The sequence below is a fragment of the Aythya fuligula genome, chromosome 25 (genome assembly GCF_009819795.1).
Source record: "Aythya fuligula isolate bAytFul2 chromosome 25, bAytFul2.pri, whole genome shotgun sequence".
In the NCBI taxonomy this organism is placed as follows: Eukaryota; Metazoa; Chordata; class Aves; order Anseriformes; family Anatidae; genus Aythya; species Aythya fuligula.
This window is the reverse complement of record NC_045583.1, coordinates 471,452-487,604: the sequence shown is the minus strand read 5'-3', so window position 1 is coordinate 487,604 and position 16,153 is coordinate 471,452. Positions and strand designations below refer to the sequence as shown.

Sequence of the window (16,153 nt, the reverse complement as noted above, 5' to 3'; positions counted from 1 at the left end):
GGCCTTGCCTCCTGGGGTAGGGGAGAGCAGCTTTTTATAACCTGTTCTTGGGCAACGGAGCTGGGAGAGAGGTGTTTGCAGTGAAGGTTCACCCAGGATTCGGAAGGGGCAGAGCTCTGAACTCCAGTCAGTGAGGAGATCTGGGTGTGTGTGTGCAAGGAGAAGGGGGACAGACAGGGGATAGGCAAAGGAGGAAATGTTTTTTTCCAGAATACTGAATTTTTCTCCCTAAAATACTGGGAGGCATTCTCTGAATGTCCATCTCTTACACTGGGATGCATTCGGGCCCTTATATTGTGCATAAACCAGCAAATACAGCCCCAGATCAGATTGCTTTCCCACCAAATTTCAATTCCCACTCCCCGGCCTGAAGTCCCTTTGCTGGGCCCGTGCCAGCCCAGGAAAGCAGCGTTACGCCAATGGGTCCTATCAGTGCTCACCAGAAACCTCAATGTGACTTTCCCCAAACACAGCTATCACCAGCACAGGCAGAGAAGATAAGAGCCCAGTAAGCTTGCAAGACGAACACTAGGGGAAAAAAAATCCATGCTAGGCAGTCCCGGGGTGGTTTGGGACTGGCAGGGCAGGGACCGGACAGCCGCGACCTGATGGGACTTCAGCTGTGACCTGGGATATCTCTCACCCACATTGTAGGGTTGGAGTGAAGTGGTTCTGCCTTCACCTGCTGCTCACACCAAGTATCACACCACAGTCACGCTCTCGGTGTTTCTCCAAGACTCCAGCAGGTTTACCAGTGAGGAGATTTCACACCTCAGCATCACCCACCCTGCTGACACATGGAGGACTTCGTTTCCTGAAATCACAGCTCAGAACAGGGGCTCAGCTCTTGGAGCTCTGCCCTGGGACCCATCCCATCCCTAATTTCCTTGCCCATTCTGGAACAGAGCTCTTGGGAGGGCTGCTCCCTTCAAGGAGCCACACGCTGCCCCTCTGCTTTCCTTCCCACTCACTGCATCTCTTGCAGGATTTAACCCAGACTCACAGCTTGCCGTGGTCTTACCCCATCAACACTGGGACAGCTGGTTCTGCCTTTTGTTCAGGGAGCAGTCACATGGCTCATTCTCCTTAATTCCAAAATCTCAAAGGTTTAACCTGCTGTTTGATCTAGGGCAAGGCCAATGATAAGCCAAGTCGAGAACTTGACTGTCCGAGACGCTGACATCATCAGCCTGTTTGTTTTAGATGGAATTTAATCATGGGGGTATTTTCCCCTCTATTCTTGCCTTGTTTGTTATTTTTCCTGATTGCCAGCACTTTCGCTCAGCAGGAGAAATTCATTAAAGAGCCGTGATATAATTGGCTGGTTCAGTCTGATGGCAGGCAGGCTGCTCGGCGAGCCCAGAAATAAAGCCGAGGGACCTCGTGCAGCAGAAACTCTGCTGGATTTTGTCACCCTTAGAAGCCTGCTGCAGGGCCTGGACCAGGACTAGAAAATATTCACGAGGGAAAAATGGAAACCTGGAAGAAAGCAGAGGGGCTGGGACGGGACTGGTGCAGCCTGCGATGGGAAATGCAGACGGGCTTCTGGCATCAGTGTAGGGAGTGGAAAAGAGCCCCGGACATCATTATTCTCAGCCTGCTCCAATCCTCCAAAGGGTAAAAGCTGCGATCTCTCTGGGAAGGGCACCCCTGGTTGGGAAGCAGACGCAGGGATGCCGGCGGGTGCGTGCCTGCAGAGGGCACTGGACCGAGCGGCTGCTGATGCAGGAGGAGGGGAGCACGGCCTCGCCTGGCACCTCGCGGGGCCTTCGAAGCCAGCCCCATGCTGGACGCCCTGGGGACCCTCCCGCATCAGGGCAGCGTGGATCAGAGCCTGCACACACACCATCGCTGGAGCTGTTTCACAGCACAGTGCACTCGGCGCCCCTGTGACCACGCAGGCACCTGCGGCAGCGGTGGGGGTGATGACCTCCCTTCCCTAACATCAGCTCCCATTACCATAATGATCCTGCTGACCTAAATTCCCCCCGAAAGAAGTTTCGGCTGCGTGCATCATGCTTCCCTGCCAGGCCCTGCACCGCAGGGCTGCTCAGCTCCGTGCTGCTCACTCGTCCATCCCCTCGGAGGGAGCTGAGCTGGGTGCTGGTGCTGCCCACGAAGGTTCACCCATCCTGGATGTGCCCTGACCTCGGTGGCACTCGCTGTGTCAAAAGGAGAGGGAAGGATCCGGCCCGTTTACGCTCTCAGAAACCTGGATGTCGTTTCTTGATACACTCTCCTGCCTGAATCACCAGCTTTTTCCACCCCCTCTTCTGCTCCTGTGTTGGGCAATGACCCACTTAGACGCATGCCATGCCACAAATAATTACCAATACCCTTCTGCTGTGCCTGACCACTTCCTCCCTCCACCCCCAGACTCTCCGGTTTGCAATGATTCTCCCTCTTCCCAAGAGTTGCCGGTCACAGTAAAATGAGGGCTCTCTGAAGTTCCTCAACTTCTTTGGCAAGACCCAGATACTGCACAGGACCAGTCCATCAGGATGCTTTGGCATCATCATCACTGAAATGGATTAGCAACGGTTATCTTCCTCCGCACCACTTCCTAGAATAGATCCAGGACTAGTCCACAGCCTTTCATGGCAAGCAAGAATTTGGGAAGGCTGCTGGATGCAAATGAACGCAGTGGGCAGTGAAACAGGAACACCTCGGGAGGAAACTGCCTTTAATCTCAGTGCCAGTATCTGCCGGCGCACACTCGCGTGGCACAGCCTTGGCAGCCCTGCCGGTGGATGGGGAAACTGAGGCACAGGAAAGGTCAAGTGCCCTGCCCGAGGCAAAAAGGCAGGCACTGGCAGGGCTGGGATTAACACCCATGCTCATCTGCCAGACAATCCAGGGCACTGCAGTCCCCTCCACGCGGCATCGCTCATTGGCATCACCCCGAAACAGCCGGTGAGGGCTCGCGGGGCCGGGGAGCAGCAGCCCCCAGTGCTGGGAAGCCACTCCCAGGGCCTGCCTCTGCGCCACGGGGAAACTATTTAGGGTGGAGATGTTCGGGGAGGGCTCCCAGACGCTGGAGGTGTCCGGTCTGTTATACTGCAGGTGGGGCCAGCTCCACTCACATTCTTGGCTTTGCTTTTTTCTTTTTTTTTTTTTTTTTCTGGGAAAAAAATTTAAATGATCCAGAGATGAGCCACGCCAGACCCCGCTATGTCATCGAACGTCCTGCATATTCCGTCAGCCTCTTTGATGAAGAGTTCGAGAAGAAAAGCAGAAGTTACCCCATTGGGGAGAAGTTGAGAAACCTTTTCAGGTAATGCAGAATCCTGTAGCTGCTCCTGGGGCAAAGCTAAACCAGATTGGGTCTGGAAATGGGACATAATTTGGACCTGGGGACATAGTTCCCATTTTTATCCTGGGAAACCTTCTCCATGGTCTGCAGGGCTTTGATGTATGAAAGACACCGGGGAAATGCAAATCGTGCCGCAGCAAGTGAAACTGGTTGCTCTTTTCACTGCCCCAGCTGTTACGCTATAAAGCAAACAAGCGGAACGCTTTGCACTGCGTGCATTTGGGATCTGTGCTTCTGTCCTCCAAATTTTATTTATAACAACAACAACAACAACAACAAAAAGTATAAATTGCGATGTAGATATGGGCGTGTGGACTATTGCTTGAATCTTTTCAGCTGGGATTTCCTTTTATCAGCTTTCTGATTAAAAATAGTACCAGCTTTCCTTAAAGAAAGATGAATAATCCTGCTGATAGCTGTCCTGGAAATGTAGCTCCACTCCCTGGAAAGCAAAGGCAGCGGAACAGGGAAGGGGAGAGCTGCAGGTCGGCAGGCAGGGATGTGAGAAGCTGCATGCTCAGAAACAATCTTCTTCCTCAGACACACTTGTTTTTTTTTGACCAAGCACCTGCAAAATTTTCACCTTTTTCACCCTGGGAATCTCTGAGCTGCGGTTCAGCTCACAGCTCCCCTAGCCCTTTGTGCTGGAAACAAAGCCTCCAGAAACTGGGCAGCCAAATCCTTCAGAGCTGTGGCAGCACCAGGGACTTCCCAGTGAGTCAGGAGTGGCCCCACAGTAATCCTGCATGGCACGGGCAGCAATTAGCTGGAAGAGCCTTGCACTTACAGGGAAAGGCTGTGCCTCAAACACGGGGCTCGGGCTTTGGTGTGGGAGAAATGTTGAGACATTCCCAGGAAGATCTTTCCTTGCCTCCTTCCTTCCTTGCTCATTTCCCCGATTGCTTGCTTTTCTTGACTTTGCATATTTTTGTTTGTCTCCTCTAGGTGTTCAGCTTCCAGATTGAAGCTCTTCCTCTTCAGCCTTTTCCCAATACTCACATGGCTTCCCAAGTATAAAATTAAGGACTACGTTTTGCCTGATGTCCTCGGTGGGCTCAGTGCAGGGACGATTCAAGTGCCACAAGGTGAGGAGCAACAACTTTCTGGGTCTCCAGGAGAGGACAGAACATTGCAGACGGGAATGGACACCCAGTTTGTGGGGGTTACCTACTTTATGGCTGGCACGTACAAACCCAAGCTCAGCCTCCTGATGGTCCCTACATATCTCTGTGGAGGCCTCCCTTGCCCTCTCTGTCCCATGCTCTGCCTGGAAAGCAGTGCCTGTGCTGGCCACAGCACCTTCCTGGAGCTGATGCACAGCTCTGGGGCTGTGAGCATCCCCAGTCTGCTCAGACCTGGCTCACCCACCCCTTCCCCTTCTCCTCCCCAGGGATGGCTTTCGCGCTGCTGGCCAACCTGCCTCCCGTCAATGGGCTCTACTCCTCCTTCTTCCCCCTGCTAACATACCTCTTCCTTGGCGGTATCCATCAGATGGTCCCAGGTAAGAGGCTGTGGAGTAATTACTTGCACGGGGCAGCAGATGGGATGGGAACACTCGGTGTGTGCCGGGATAGAGATGTTTGGGCAGGGTCGGTCCTCGGGGCTCACGGTGTCCCCGGTTCCTGCGCTGCGGTGATGGGCTGGGCAACTCACTCTGGACAGCCTGACACGTCTGAGTGCTTTCCCGGGCAGGACGCTCCAGAGCAAAGCCCTGACCTCACTGTGTTGTGCTGAAGGTACTTTTGCAGTCATCAGCATTATCGTCGGCAACGTCTGCAACGAGCTGGCTCCGGAGTCAGACTTCCAGTACTTCACCCACAACGAGACCGGCGTCAACACCACAGCCCTGGAAGCGGCCAGGCTGGAGATCTCTGCCACGCTAGCCTGCCTGACAGCCATCATACAAGTAAGGGCTCTGCACCACCCCTGCTCTGTCCCCTGGCCAAAGCTGACCCGCAGGGACTCATCCGGAGCAGAGGCGAGGGGTGGGCGCAGGAGCTGGACGTGGCCCCACTGCACCAGGGGTGATGCCTGGGGGGGTCCTGCCCCAGCTGCGGTCTCGGTGTGAGCTCTCCCAGCAGAACAGCCAAAGGCTGGCCAGCCCTGGGACAGGACCGCAGCCAGGGACAACATCCCTACAACATCCCTCCTGTCCTGCAGCAATTCTCCCTCCCCTCCACCCTGTGCAGCCCATCCCTGCAGGCTCTGCACCTCGCGTTTTCGGGCTGGCACATTTCTAACAGCTCCTTGTCTGTCCTACCCTAGCTGTGCCTGGGATTCGTGCAGTTTGGCTTTGTTGCTATCTACCTCTCAGAGTCTTTCATCAGGGGCTTCATGACAGCAGCAGGACTGCAGATCCTCATCTCCGTGCTCAAGTACGTCTTCGGCTTGACGGTCCCATCTTACACCGGGCCCTTAGCTATCGTCTATGTAAGTGGGTGCTCTGGGCAGGGGCCTTCCCTGCATCTCCTCCCCCCGTGACCACCACACCGCAGGCACCACAGCCACCTCTGCTGGGGAAACTGGGCTGGGGAGAGGAGGAGAGGGTGGAGGGAGGGGGAACCCGGCTGCACTGCGCTGCTGCCCCCGCGGCTCACCTGCAGTCATAGCTGAGCTCCTGCCTGGTGGGGTGTAAGCAGAGATAACGAAGTGGGGCTGGGATTTGGGCAGAATATGAACCATGCTGCTTTACAACAAGAGGTTTGCACAACTGATAGCAACAGAAACTTCTGTGGGTAGGTTTTCCCATTCCTGGGCTTTTCTGCATCTTCCCTAGATGCATCCTCCATGCACGCAGCTAGAGCTGCATTTAACCAAACTGCACAGAGCCAGGGCTGGCTGCTGATCTCCCAGCAGCAGGACTTCTAGCACTTCCCTCACCTCCAGACATCTCAAGGTGTTTGCAGGCAATTACAGTAACGAGCATTCTCCACTGTGCTGATCGCACTGCCCAGGGTCTCAGGTTCCCTGTGACACCTTCTTCTCTTCTCTCCCCTTTAGACATTCATTGACATTTGTAAAGGCCTGCCCCAAACCAACGTGGCCTCCCTGGTCTATGCCTTGGTCAGTGCTGTGCTCCTGATCGTTGTCAAGGAGCTCAACCTCAAGTACATGAAAAAGATCCGGATGCCCATCCCCATGGAGATCATCATCGTAAGTGAGGCGTGAGCTGTCCCTCGGACCTCCGGGGGGTTCCCAGACCCTCCCAGCCCCAGGACACCAAAGCCACCCCTGGGACACCAAAGCCACCCCGGGACACCAAAGCCACCCTTGCACAGCATCTGCACACACAATACGCTGTGACCCCACATGGATCACAAGTTGGGGCACCTTTGTGGAGGATGCCTCCGACACCCAGCTCATCCCTCTTAGACCGTACCAGCATCCTGGTGGTGCCAGGGATCAGGAACATAACCCTTTCTGGGGACGTTCCCTCCTGTCCCAGCCTGAATTTGGTGCTGATTTTCTACCGTCAGCCCCAGAAGAGTAGGTGTAGTGCTTCCAAAAGAGTTCATGCTCTTTCTGCTTACCGCTTGTTTATTCTCTGTATGTCCAGGTAATAGTTGCGACTGCAATCTCTGGCAGCTTTCAGATGCCTGAGAAGTACAACATGCCAGTAGTTGGGAAGATCAGCATGGGGTAAGTGCATGTGCACCTCTGACTCACCATCCAAATAATTTCATTTCCGCCTCCTCATTCTGCAGCCTGGAAAACCCCTCCCTGCTGTATGACAGTCCCCTTCCAGGACTGCCAGGCAGCGCTGCTGGGCCCCGTTACACAATGCCCCCATCCTCTGACCCCAGATACGGTTTGGACGTGTTTAGACACCAATCCTGAACCCGTGTGCTTCTCACCCCCTGCCTCCAACACTGGTGCCCCAACCGCCTCTCGCCTCTGCTCTGCGTGCAGGTTCCCAGCCCCAACCCTGCCCATGGTGAGCAAGTGGAAGGACATGATCGGCACGGCCTTCTCGCTGGCCATCGTGGGCTACGTGATCAACTTGGCCATGGGGAGGACCCTGGCAGCCAAGCACGGCTATGACGTGGACCCCAACCAGGTAATGCTTGCTCTGGAGGGACGCAGGCGAGGAATGTTCCCCTGGCTCTCAGGCGTGAAGGGAAGACCTCCCTGCACGAGGGGGAAGCTTGCAGATGCACCCTGCGTAAAAACCTACGTGCTGCTCCCATGCACGTGGCGGCTTGCCAGGCAGGGGCCAAAAGGATGTGGCGGATCCATTTCCTAACAGGAGGGAGAGAGGCTGACAAAGGGTAGGAAGATGTAGGTTCAGCTCTCTGATCTGCCTTCCCTCCAGAGCTGAGGCTTCAGCCCCAAGTGCTGGCCCCGATGGCATTTTTGCAGGATGTTGGGGCACAGCGAGGCACATGCACTGCTTTCTGAGCAGAGAAAGACCTGGATTCCTGGTGTGTCACCCAGATACTGCGACAGGCAGGACATTAAATAATCCTCTCCTGTCATCGCTGGCACAGCGGTAGCTTTCAGGAACAGCCACGAAGCCCTGCCCTTAGCGTGTCAACAGATGACAAGTGTTCATGCGGCACGGTGCTTCCAGGTTTCCCTGCCATGGCAGCACCATCCCAGCTCTTCCTGGAAGGAGCGGGTCTGGGACACTCCGCAGAGAGCCTGTCCTCTCCCCGGGGGCAGAGTGCTGCCAGCAGGGCTGCTGGAGGCCCTGGGGAGTTTCTGCCACGCAGAGCCCAGCCCAGGTTCATCCTCTCCTGCCTGGCAGCTCGGCCGCCTTCACCGTGTTCCCCCATCTCCACAGGAAATGCTGGCCCTGGGCTGCAGTAACTTCTTTGGATCATTCTTCAAAATCCACGTCATCTGCTGCGCGCTCTCCGTCACCCTCGCTGTGGATGGGGCAGGAGGGAAATCACAGGTTGGTTCTTCCCCCTCCTCTCTTCCCTGCATGACCCACTTTGAACACAAACCCCGGCAGAGGTGCACCCTGCCAGCCTGACATCGCTGCTGCAGGTCTGGAGAAGCTCCCTATGAGTGCTTCACGTTGTTATCAAATGCAAAACATTCTCCCCAAAAGCCCCACGTTTTGTCTGGGTTGTTTGTTGGATTGGTCACAGATGGGTTTTCTCAGATTTTTCTATTTTTTTCTCAGATCTGTGAAATCCCAGCCTGTTTCTCAGAGGCAAACCACTGCTCACGACCAGTGCTGCAGCGCCCAGCTCCAGTGCTGGCTGAAGCAATGACCAGGAGGGGGGTTTGCAGGACCCAGGATTTAATGATGTGGTTTCTCTCTTTTTTTTTTTTTTGCAGGTGGCAAGTTTCTTTGTGGCAATGGTGGTAATGGTGACTATGCTGGCCCTGGGGATCTACCTTGAACCCCTTCCAAAGGTAACACGAACAAATGTGCAAACAGCGCGGCCACGGCATCACATCCCCAACCTGCCGAGCGAACTAGAAAACCACAACACAAACCTGTGAACAGCGGGGTTTGCTGTGGGCTGGGGTCCTGTCTGCAGCAAACAGTTATGCTCCAAAACCGTTATGCTCCAAATATGATCTCTGTGAGCTTTCCTATTCCCTTGTGGCCACTGGGCTGAGGGCGGGAGGTGCTGCCAGGCTGGGAAAGCTGCTCCGAAACACAGGGTGGCCGCAGCGTTGACACTGTGCCCTCTCCTCCCAGTCCGTCCTGGGAGCCCTCATCGCCGTGAACCTGAAGAACTCCCTCAAGCAGCTGGCCGACCCCTTCTACCTGTGGAAGAAGAGCAAGCTGGACTGCGTGAGTGCCTGGGGCTGGGTGGAGAACCCCTGGTGGCAGCCAGGGGAGGTGGGCTTCGCGCCGGTGCCCCCAGCTCTGCCTCGCCTTGCCGAGCTGCTCGGCGCACATATCACGGAGGCCTGAACTATTACCTGCTCTGTTTAAATGCCAATCAAGTGCAGGAGCCTGTTTGCCCAGAACTAGCCAAACCGGCCCTGCTCAATATCTGGGAGTCATGACTTAAAAACTCACACAATAGCCCTCCAGGGCGAGGAGAGCCCTTCGCTGCGATAAGGACTCCAGGCACTGGTTGATGTATAAACCCAGGCAGGGGGTGTGGGGGAGTGAGAACGGAATTTGGAAATGTCTGACATAAAAAGACAGTGTTTGAACAGGGCTCCCACGGCTGAGTGGTGTGTGTGGACACTGAGCCAATATCCTGCTGGGTCCCGACACCCTGCCTTATCGGAGGAATCAGGAGTCCAAAGGGGCTGACCTGACTCATCAAGAGCTTTCCCGAAACACTGCTCAAACAGCTGCCGGGGGAGAGATGGGCTAGCAGTGCTGGCCGAGCTGTGTGGCTGTGGTGTGAAGGCTCTAGCTCTAGCTCGGGGCACGAGCTGCAGAAATTTGGTCGGTGCTGAGGTGGTGCCACAGCCGGGCTGGAGCAGGGATGTGCGAGGGCCCCGCTGGCACCGTTACAGCAGAGCAGGCTCGGCAGAGGGAAAGTCACTGATGGGAAGATGCTTTGGGGCAGGATTGTGTGTCCAGCCCTCTGCCAGGAACTGTGCTCAGCAAGTTAAACACCACAAGTTTTAATGATGCCTGGCAGAGAGGCTGGATGTTTGTCAGCTGGGCAAAGCCCTAGGGAGGCTTCTCCAGAGAAGCCCTCGCACCCCATGTGTGGGCAGGGGAAGTTGCTGCCCTTCACCAGCGCTTGCAATAAGGCTGCACAGTGATGCGTGGTGTGCCCAGGACCCACTACCAGTGTTTTTGCTAGCAGCAACCATGAGCTGCCTGCAGGTGCAGAGAGCGCAGGGACTGGGCAGATGCCATTGGACTGAACTGCATTCCCCTGACCTTAATCTGCCTGGTATTTGAACTAGATTCAGTGTCCTTCCCATCCCAAACTGAGGACACCTCTTCTGGGTGATGTCAGCAGATTGGTGTCCATTACCTCAAGTTGTGTTTCAGCACGAATAATGGGGCCTGCTCCGGAGGCACAGTCCAGTGCCAAGTGTGGATGGAAAGAAGCCCTTACTCACATTTATATGTATCATCCTTAATCTGATATTAAGATGCTGAAGTCATCAAAATTACCCTGATTTGACCGAGGTCAAAGTTAGCTATTAATAATCTTGAGGATGGGTTTATAATCCCCTGATAATAATTCTCAGAAGGAATATTTATACACTCAGGCAGGACTAATTTCACGTGGAGGGAGATGCTCAAGTGCTAATAGATAAAAATGACAAATGACGGAGCTCTGAGCCGAGAGGTGGAGCAGGTTTTGGTATGCTCTGTCATACTTTGTCATCAAATCTGCTCTGTGTTCAGGTCGTTTATAGCAGGCGCCCCAATGGTTTCACGTAGATGCTCATTCCTTCTGAAACGCTCTGACTGACAGCAGGAGCCTTCCTGGGGGTGGGAGCAGCTACTGAGCAGCAGATGGTCTGATCTGCAGGAGCCTTTTCTTGGTGCTTTTTGAACCGAGTGAGTGACGGGAGGTCACGCAGCTATGAAGAATTGCACCGGCTGCTAGTACAGCTGAAAAACTGGGGCTTCTGGCAGGGTTCCCAGCAACGATGCTTCACAGCGAAGCATGCAGTAAGATGCACAATTAGAATAATTGCAGAATTTGGGCCCCACTCTTCTGATCAGCTCAGCTGGGTAGTTCTTTGGGTCCTGAATGGCACGAGCCATTCTCCGTCCAGCGCTGTGCTGCAGCCCCTGGCCCAGCAGGACTTGCCATGCCCTTCTCTTTCTGCAGCTGGTCTGGCTGGTGAGCTTCCTGTCCGCCTTCTTCCTGAGCCTGCCCTACGGAGTCGCTGTGGGCGTTGGATTTTCCGTGTTGGTTGTGGTTTTCCATACCCAGTTGTGAGTATTGCCCTCCAAAGACCTAAAGAGAAGGAACATCTCCTAGATACAGAACAAGCGACGGGTTATTTTTATAAGCGACCTCTGGCCCGGGTTTTGAAGGAACGTGCAGCAGGAGCCTGGGGGAGTGCAGGTGTCCTCCCTGCCCCTGGAATGTGCAAACAGGAATGGCAGGCGCTAATTTACTGCCTGCATTCCCACTCCTGCGCACGGGTAACGATGTGCACATCCCAAGGCAGGGGGGTGTCGGGCGGCATTTACCTCAACAAGAAAAGCTGCCTGCATAGTTCTCAGCAGAAAATCCTGCCTGTAAGAAGAAAGAGCCCCGTATATGTGCAGAGCCACACTGTTTTAATAGATGGAATTCCTTTATTAACACCTCCCAGACTGGGATCTCAAGTGCAGCCAGCCAGCCCCGGGGTGGACCCAAAGCAAGGCTTGCAGCCAGCCCCGGGACCCATTTGAAAGCCCTGCAGCCCCGTGCCAGGAGCTTCACCTGGGGAATGAGGCTGTCCCAGGGGCTGGCTCTGTTCTGCCAGCATCCACTTGGCCTCCACAGGGCTGAAAGCTGAGTGCTTTCATAAGGCAAAGTTTCAGATCCTGGTGGGGTTTATGAACTGGGGGCAGTTTTTTTCCTCTGCAACTTCCACTCTAATTCTGGTCGGATTTTTCTCCCAGCCGGAACGGTTCTGCCCTGGGCCAAGTAACCTCCACGGACATCTACAAGAACCCAAAAGCCTATAACAAGGTAAGCAGAAACTAAAATACCCTCAGAGGAAATGTGTTTCTTTGCCTCTGATACCAGCACAGTCAGGAAGCCCATGTCCAAGTTTTTGCCTTCGCAAGGCTGTTTGCTGCTGGTTTTGGGGCTGCAGGCGAGCTGCTCCCCAGCTCACCCTCCCAGTTACCTGATGCACAAACCCCCAGGCACCCAGCACCCCATGCATGCCCCACCGGACCGGGTTTGAGTTCCTGTCTCTGTTGCAGGTACATGAGCTTAACGGGATTAAGATCGTGACCTACTGCTCGCCACTGTATTTTGCCAACTCAGAGATATTCCGGGAGAAGATCATAGCCAAGGTGAGTAATGCCCTGAAAGATTTTTGCTTGCAGCCTATCCCAAACAGCCCTTGCTCTCTTCTGCCATGCCAGGCTGAGATAATTAAGCAGAGGATCATCATGAAAGATCGTCGCATCCATGCTCTATTCTTCCGCTCTCGTCTCTCTGATTTTCTGATTTTGGATTTCATTTTAGAAGCCATGCCTGAATTTTGGCAAGTCTCCTCCTCTGAGCTCTGCCAAAGCAGAGTCTCCTTGCTGCACGTGTCCTCTCCCTGCACGTGCTGGCACCCTGTGCCACTGGGGCTGTGGCTGTGTGGTTGCCACCATGATCACCTCGTGCCGGTGTAGAGCTGCTGCCAAACTGCACCACGTGCCGCGGGCTGGGACAGCGCGGGGAAGACTCCCTGCCTCTGGGGCTGAGCAGGCTTTTTCAGAGAAAACCCTCTTTTTTTTTCCACAGACTGGGGTGGATCCGGGTAAAGTGTACTTAGCCAGGAAGAAATATGTGAAGCGGCAGGAGAAGGGGACAGCGCAACCACCAACAAAGCTGCCGAAATTCTTACTGAGGCAGAACAAGGTAACTCCGCCTGGGTCTCCATGTTGCTGAACAAGCTCTCCAGCTCCACATCAAATAGCTCCTCTCGACACAGGGTTTGCACTCTCTTCCTCATCACATTTACTACTGCCTGCATCCTTCCCTTCCCACCCACAGCTCCATTCCTCCCAACACCCAAACCTGAAGGTGCAGGAGAATTGGAAATGGCTGGGAGTGGGAAGGCTGTAGAGATAGCTAGAATGGGAACAGGGTGAACAATTTACTGGAAACCGGGCTTGCCCTGTTTGTCTAAGGATGTACCTGTTTCTCTAAGGGTACACCTATGCCAGCTTCAGAACCCTTCCCTTGTGGAACACATTTCCCAGTCATCCCAGCTTCATGGGTTTGCACTGCTGAGCAATCTCGACGCTTGTGAACAGGAATCATTTCAAATTAACCTGCACTCCCAAGGGACACTGAGTTCAGCACCAGGCTGGAGTTAGCCCAGGTTAAAACACTTCACGCCGCTGAATGCTTAAGGTGAATTCAGCGTCTGGATCTTGGCCTGTGCTGATAGCTGTGCTGATAGCTGTGCTCAGTGTCTGCAGAGGTCCCGCATGTATTTGGGTATAAGAAAAAGCATTTATTGCAGCACTGGTTCACAAACAGCAGCAATTCTACCCTGCCCATGTTCCTCTGCCTTCCTCTAGACCTTGTCTTTGCAAGAGCTCCAGAAAGACTTTGAAAGCACCTCTCCAACAGATACCAACAACAACCAGACGACTGCTAACGGTGCCAGCATCTCTTACGTCACGTTCCGCCCGCCTGCCAACGGCGCCGGGCAGGTGCACAGCTCCGGGGAGCTGGGCAGCACCACCAGCCTGCAAGGAAGCACCTTCAGCATCATGCCCACAGCAGATGTTGACCCTATGGCCACGGCACCGCCCTATGTCAGCTTCCACACCATCATCCTGGACATGAGCGGAGTGTGCTTTGTTGACCTCATGGGCACAAAAGCCCTGGGCAAGGTTAGTCCTCTGCTGCGAACGCAGACAAGCTGCTTACCACCCAGGTACCTTCCACTCCCTTGTGCAGTGCAGATAAAGGTGTTTACCCTCCTCAATAGAAGGTTTGTGTGAGTTTCTCCTTCAGCATTCCCAGGACACGTGTAAAGCCTTGGATAAGACTTCATGTATAAACGCAAAGCTGGAGCAGCAGTGTTATTAATACTCTCTCTCCCCTCCCGTCTCTTCTAGCTGTGTTCCAGTTACCAGAAGATTGGGATTAAAGTGTTTTTGGCCAACGTGCATGGTAAGAATCCATGAAGAGCAAATTTCCATGTGACCTTCCCCCATTTTGGTCTTTTCTTTTTTATCCTTACGTAAACTGTACTAGCTGTCATCCCCTTGTTGGACCAAACAAGAACAGGTGAAAGAACAGAAGGAAGCAAGAAGAAACACTGCTCTCTCTGTGAAATAGGTTCTTTCATTCGGGAAGTGATACAATAGCAAAATGTCCATATTTGGTATATAGAAGAAGACTAGAAATGGAATAATTTCTGCTGCAAACCTTTCTTCCCTATGCATCCTGGCATTGCTTTAGCTCAGAGGACCACCATCTGCCACATTCTTTTTCAAAGGCTTCCTTCTTTGGTTTCATCCTGGTTCATGTACCCTTCCTTCTTCAGCTCAGGTGTACAACGACATTAGCACAGGTGGAGTCTTTGAAGAAGGAGGCCTGGACCAAAAACACATCTTCTTGACTATCCATGACGCTGTTTTGTTTGCACTGGCAAATATCAAAGAAGTCGTCCACCCGCCCATCTTAGAAGAGGTAACATTTGCTCCTGGTTTGCTCCTTCTCTATCTCACAGCGCTGTACTATCAGGTCCATACACCACACCAGCACAAAGGAAGAACAACACGTTATTGCACATAGTAAAGTTTCTTGTTTATCTCAGGTGGCGAAGGTTTAAATCCAACAACATGTTTAATATCCTAATTCTCACAAATGAGCCAAGTCCCTGCTGACTGAGTTGCTTTCAATGGAAACTTGGAAGTGTAAATGTTTTCTGCAAAGCCCAAGCTGGGAGATAAACATTGTCCCAGCCTGCAGAAGCCAAAAGAGCAGTGCCAGGTCTATGCCCTCTGTTTGGCATTGGCTGGAGCATGCAGTTCCACCAAGGGCAGAATGTGGCCTTCAGAAATGGAGGCAAAGAACGTGCACCTTGAACAGCCCCAGCATCCAGGAGTGCTTCCCGCGGAGGGAGGAGAAAAGGCCAAGGAATGTAGCACATGCTGACAACACAGGGTCAGACAGGTTGTTTCCCCAAACATGGATTAGTTTATTGCACGATAACTGGAGCTGGAACCAGGGCAGTGTTAGTCGGTTATCTCGTCAGAGTAAGTTAAGGTATCCCATATCTCTGCGGAGTGATAGGTAAGCACCAGCTCAGTCAGAGGAGATAAGGAGCAGAAACGGGATTCTCCCTGTGCCCCTTCTGCCTGGGCATTTCCCTCTGGGCACATGTGGTGGTTCTAAGCCTGGCTTAGTCATTTCTTCCATATCTTTTGTCCCTGCACTCTGCTAATTTGAGAATTTGACTGTTTCCTGCACAGAGGCCGAACCAGACGGAGCTCTCCATCTATGACGAGTCTGTGGATGAAAGCAGCTCAGAGTTCAGGAACTTGGAGGAGGTTAGTCCCAGCGCCAGGGGTCCCTTCTTCTGCTGTGGACATCAGGTGGAAGCCAGAAGTGGTGGCTGGGATAGATCAGATGGGAAATCCCATGCACCACTGCCAGGCAAATTGCTGGCAACAGTAATTCTTTGAAAAACGAGCTTCAAAAATAATTGAAAATCCCTGAGGTCAGGGAAGGGCAGGAGCTCCTGCGGGCGTTTCTCTGTGTGACTGAATCACCTGCTGGGTTCATGCCCTGCCGTGGCACCAGCCCTAACACAGCATGCCTTGTGTGCCCTATAGGAGATGTTTGGAAGCATGTTCCGCTCAGAGACCCAGACAGCGCTGTGAGCCTGAGTGCCGCAAACCCTCCCGGACAGCCTCCTCGCTCCCACCCCTTCATGAAGAGCTGAGCTCCCACCCGGGGATACAATAAGCTTGCAAAGCGAGAGGCCATCACACCTCTTGAACTGGTAAATTCCTCCCTCCTGCTCTGCCGCTGGTGCTCAGAGAGGCGGAGCAGGCAACGGGACACTTCAGAAGCAGGAACTCAGGAAACGCCGTCCCCTGATCGCGGAAGAGAAGCGAGTTCACTTGATGGCAGGTGCCTTGATAATGGGATGATCAGTTGGTTTTGCCAAGTGCTCTCCTTTCTCACACAACCACACTCTTTGGCCCACAAAGGCATTACATAATTTGGGCATCCCCCCTCTTTCTTTGCCTTCCTCCTTGTT

At 53.6% G+C, this 16,153-nt stretch overlaps 1 protein-coding gene across 1 annotated transcript; it reads left to right on the top strand.

Moving 5' to 3' along the window:
• Positions 1–3,149: 3,149 nt before the first annotated feature.
• Positions 3,150–15,770, top strand: SLC26A9 (solute carrier family 26 member 9). Its single transcript, XM_032203291.1, has 20 exons — positions 3,150–3,274; positions 4,259–4,398; positions 4,704–4,814; positions 5,050–5,219; positions 5,579–5,743; positions 6,314–6,466; positions 6,870–6,952; positions 7,223–7,370; positions 8,097–8,210; positions 8,603–8,680; positions 8,973–9,068; positions 11,038–11,144; positions 11,823–11,892; positions 12,132–12,224; positions 12,667–12,783; positions 13,452–13,769; positions 13,998–14,052; positions 14,429–14,574; positions 15,360–15,437; positions 15,723–15,770. Exons 1-20 carry the CDS (start codon positions 3,150–3,152, stop codon positions 15,768–15,770), a joined length of 2,415 nt encoding a protein of 804 aa, XP_032059182.1.
• The last annotated feature ends 383 nt before the right edge of the window (positions 15,771–16,153 follow it).

What these genes read in the sequence shown, in the direction of transcription:
- SLC26A9 (XM_032203291.1), top strand. Translation starts at nt 3,150, where the DNA reads ATGAGCCACGCCAGACCCCGCTATGTCATCGAACGTCCTGCATATTCC. An exon ending in AAGTTGAGAAACCTTTTCAG is followed by an intron (nt 3,275 to 4,258) that starts GTAATGCAGAAT and finishes TGTCTCCTCTAG; the next exon opens with GTGTTCAGCTTCCAGATTGA. An exon ending in GTTTTTGGCCAACGTGCATG is followed by an intron (nt 14,053 to 14,428) that starts GTAAGAATCCAT and finishes TTCCTTCTTCAG; the next exon opens with CTCAGGTGTACAACGACATT.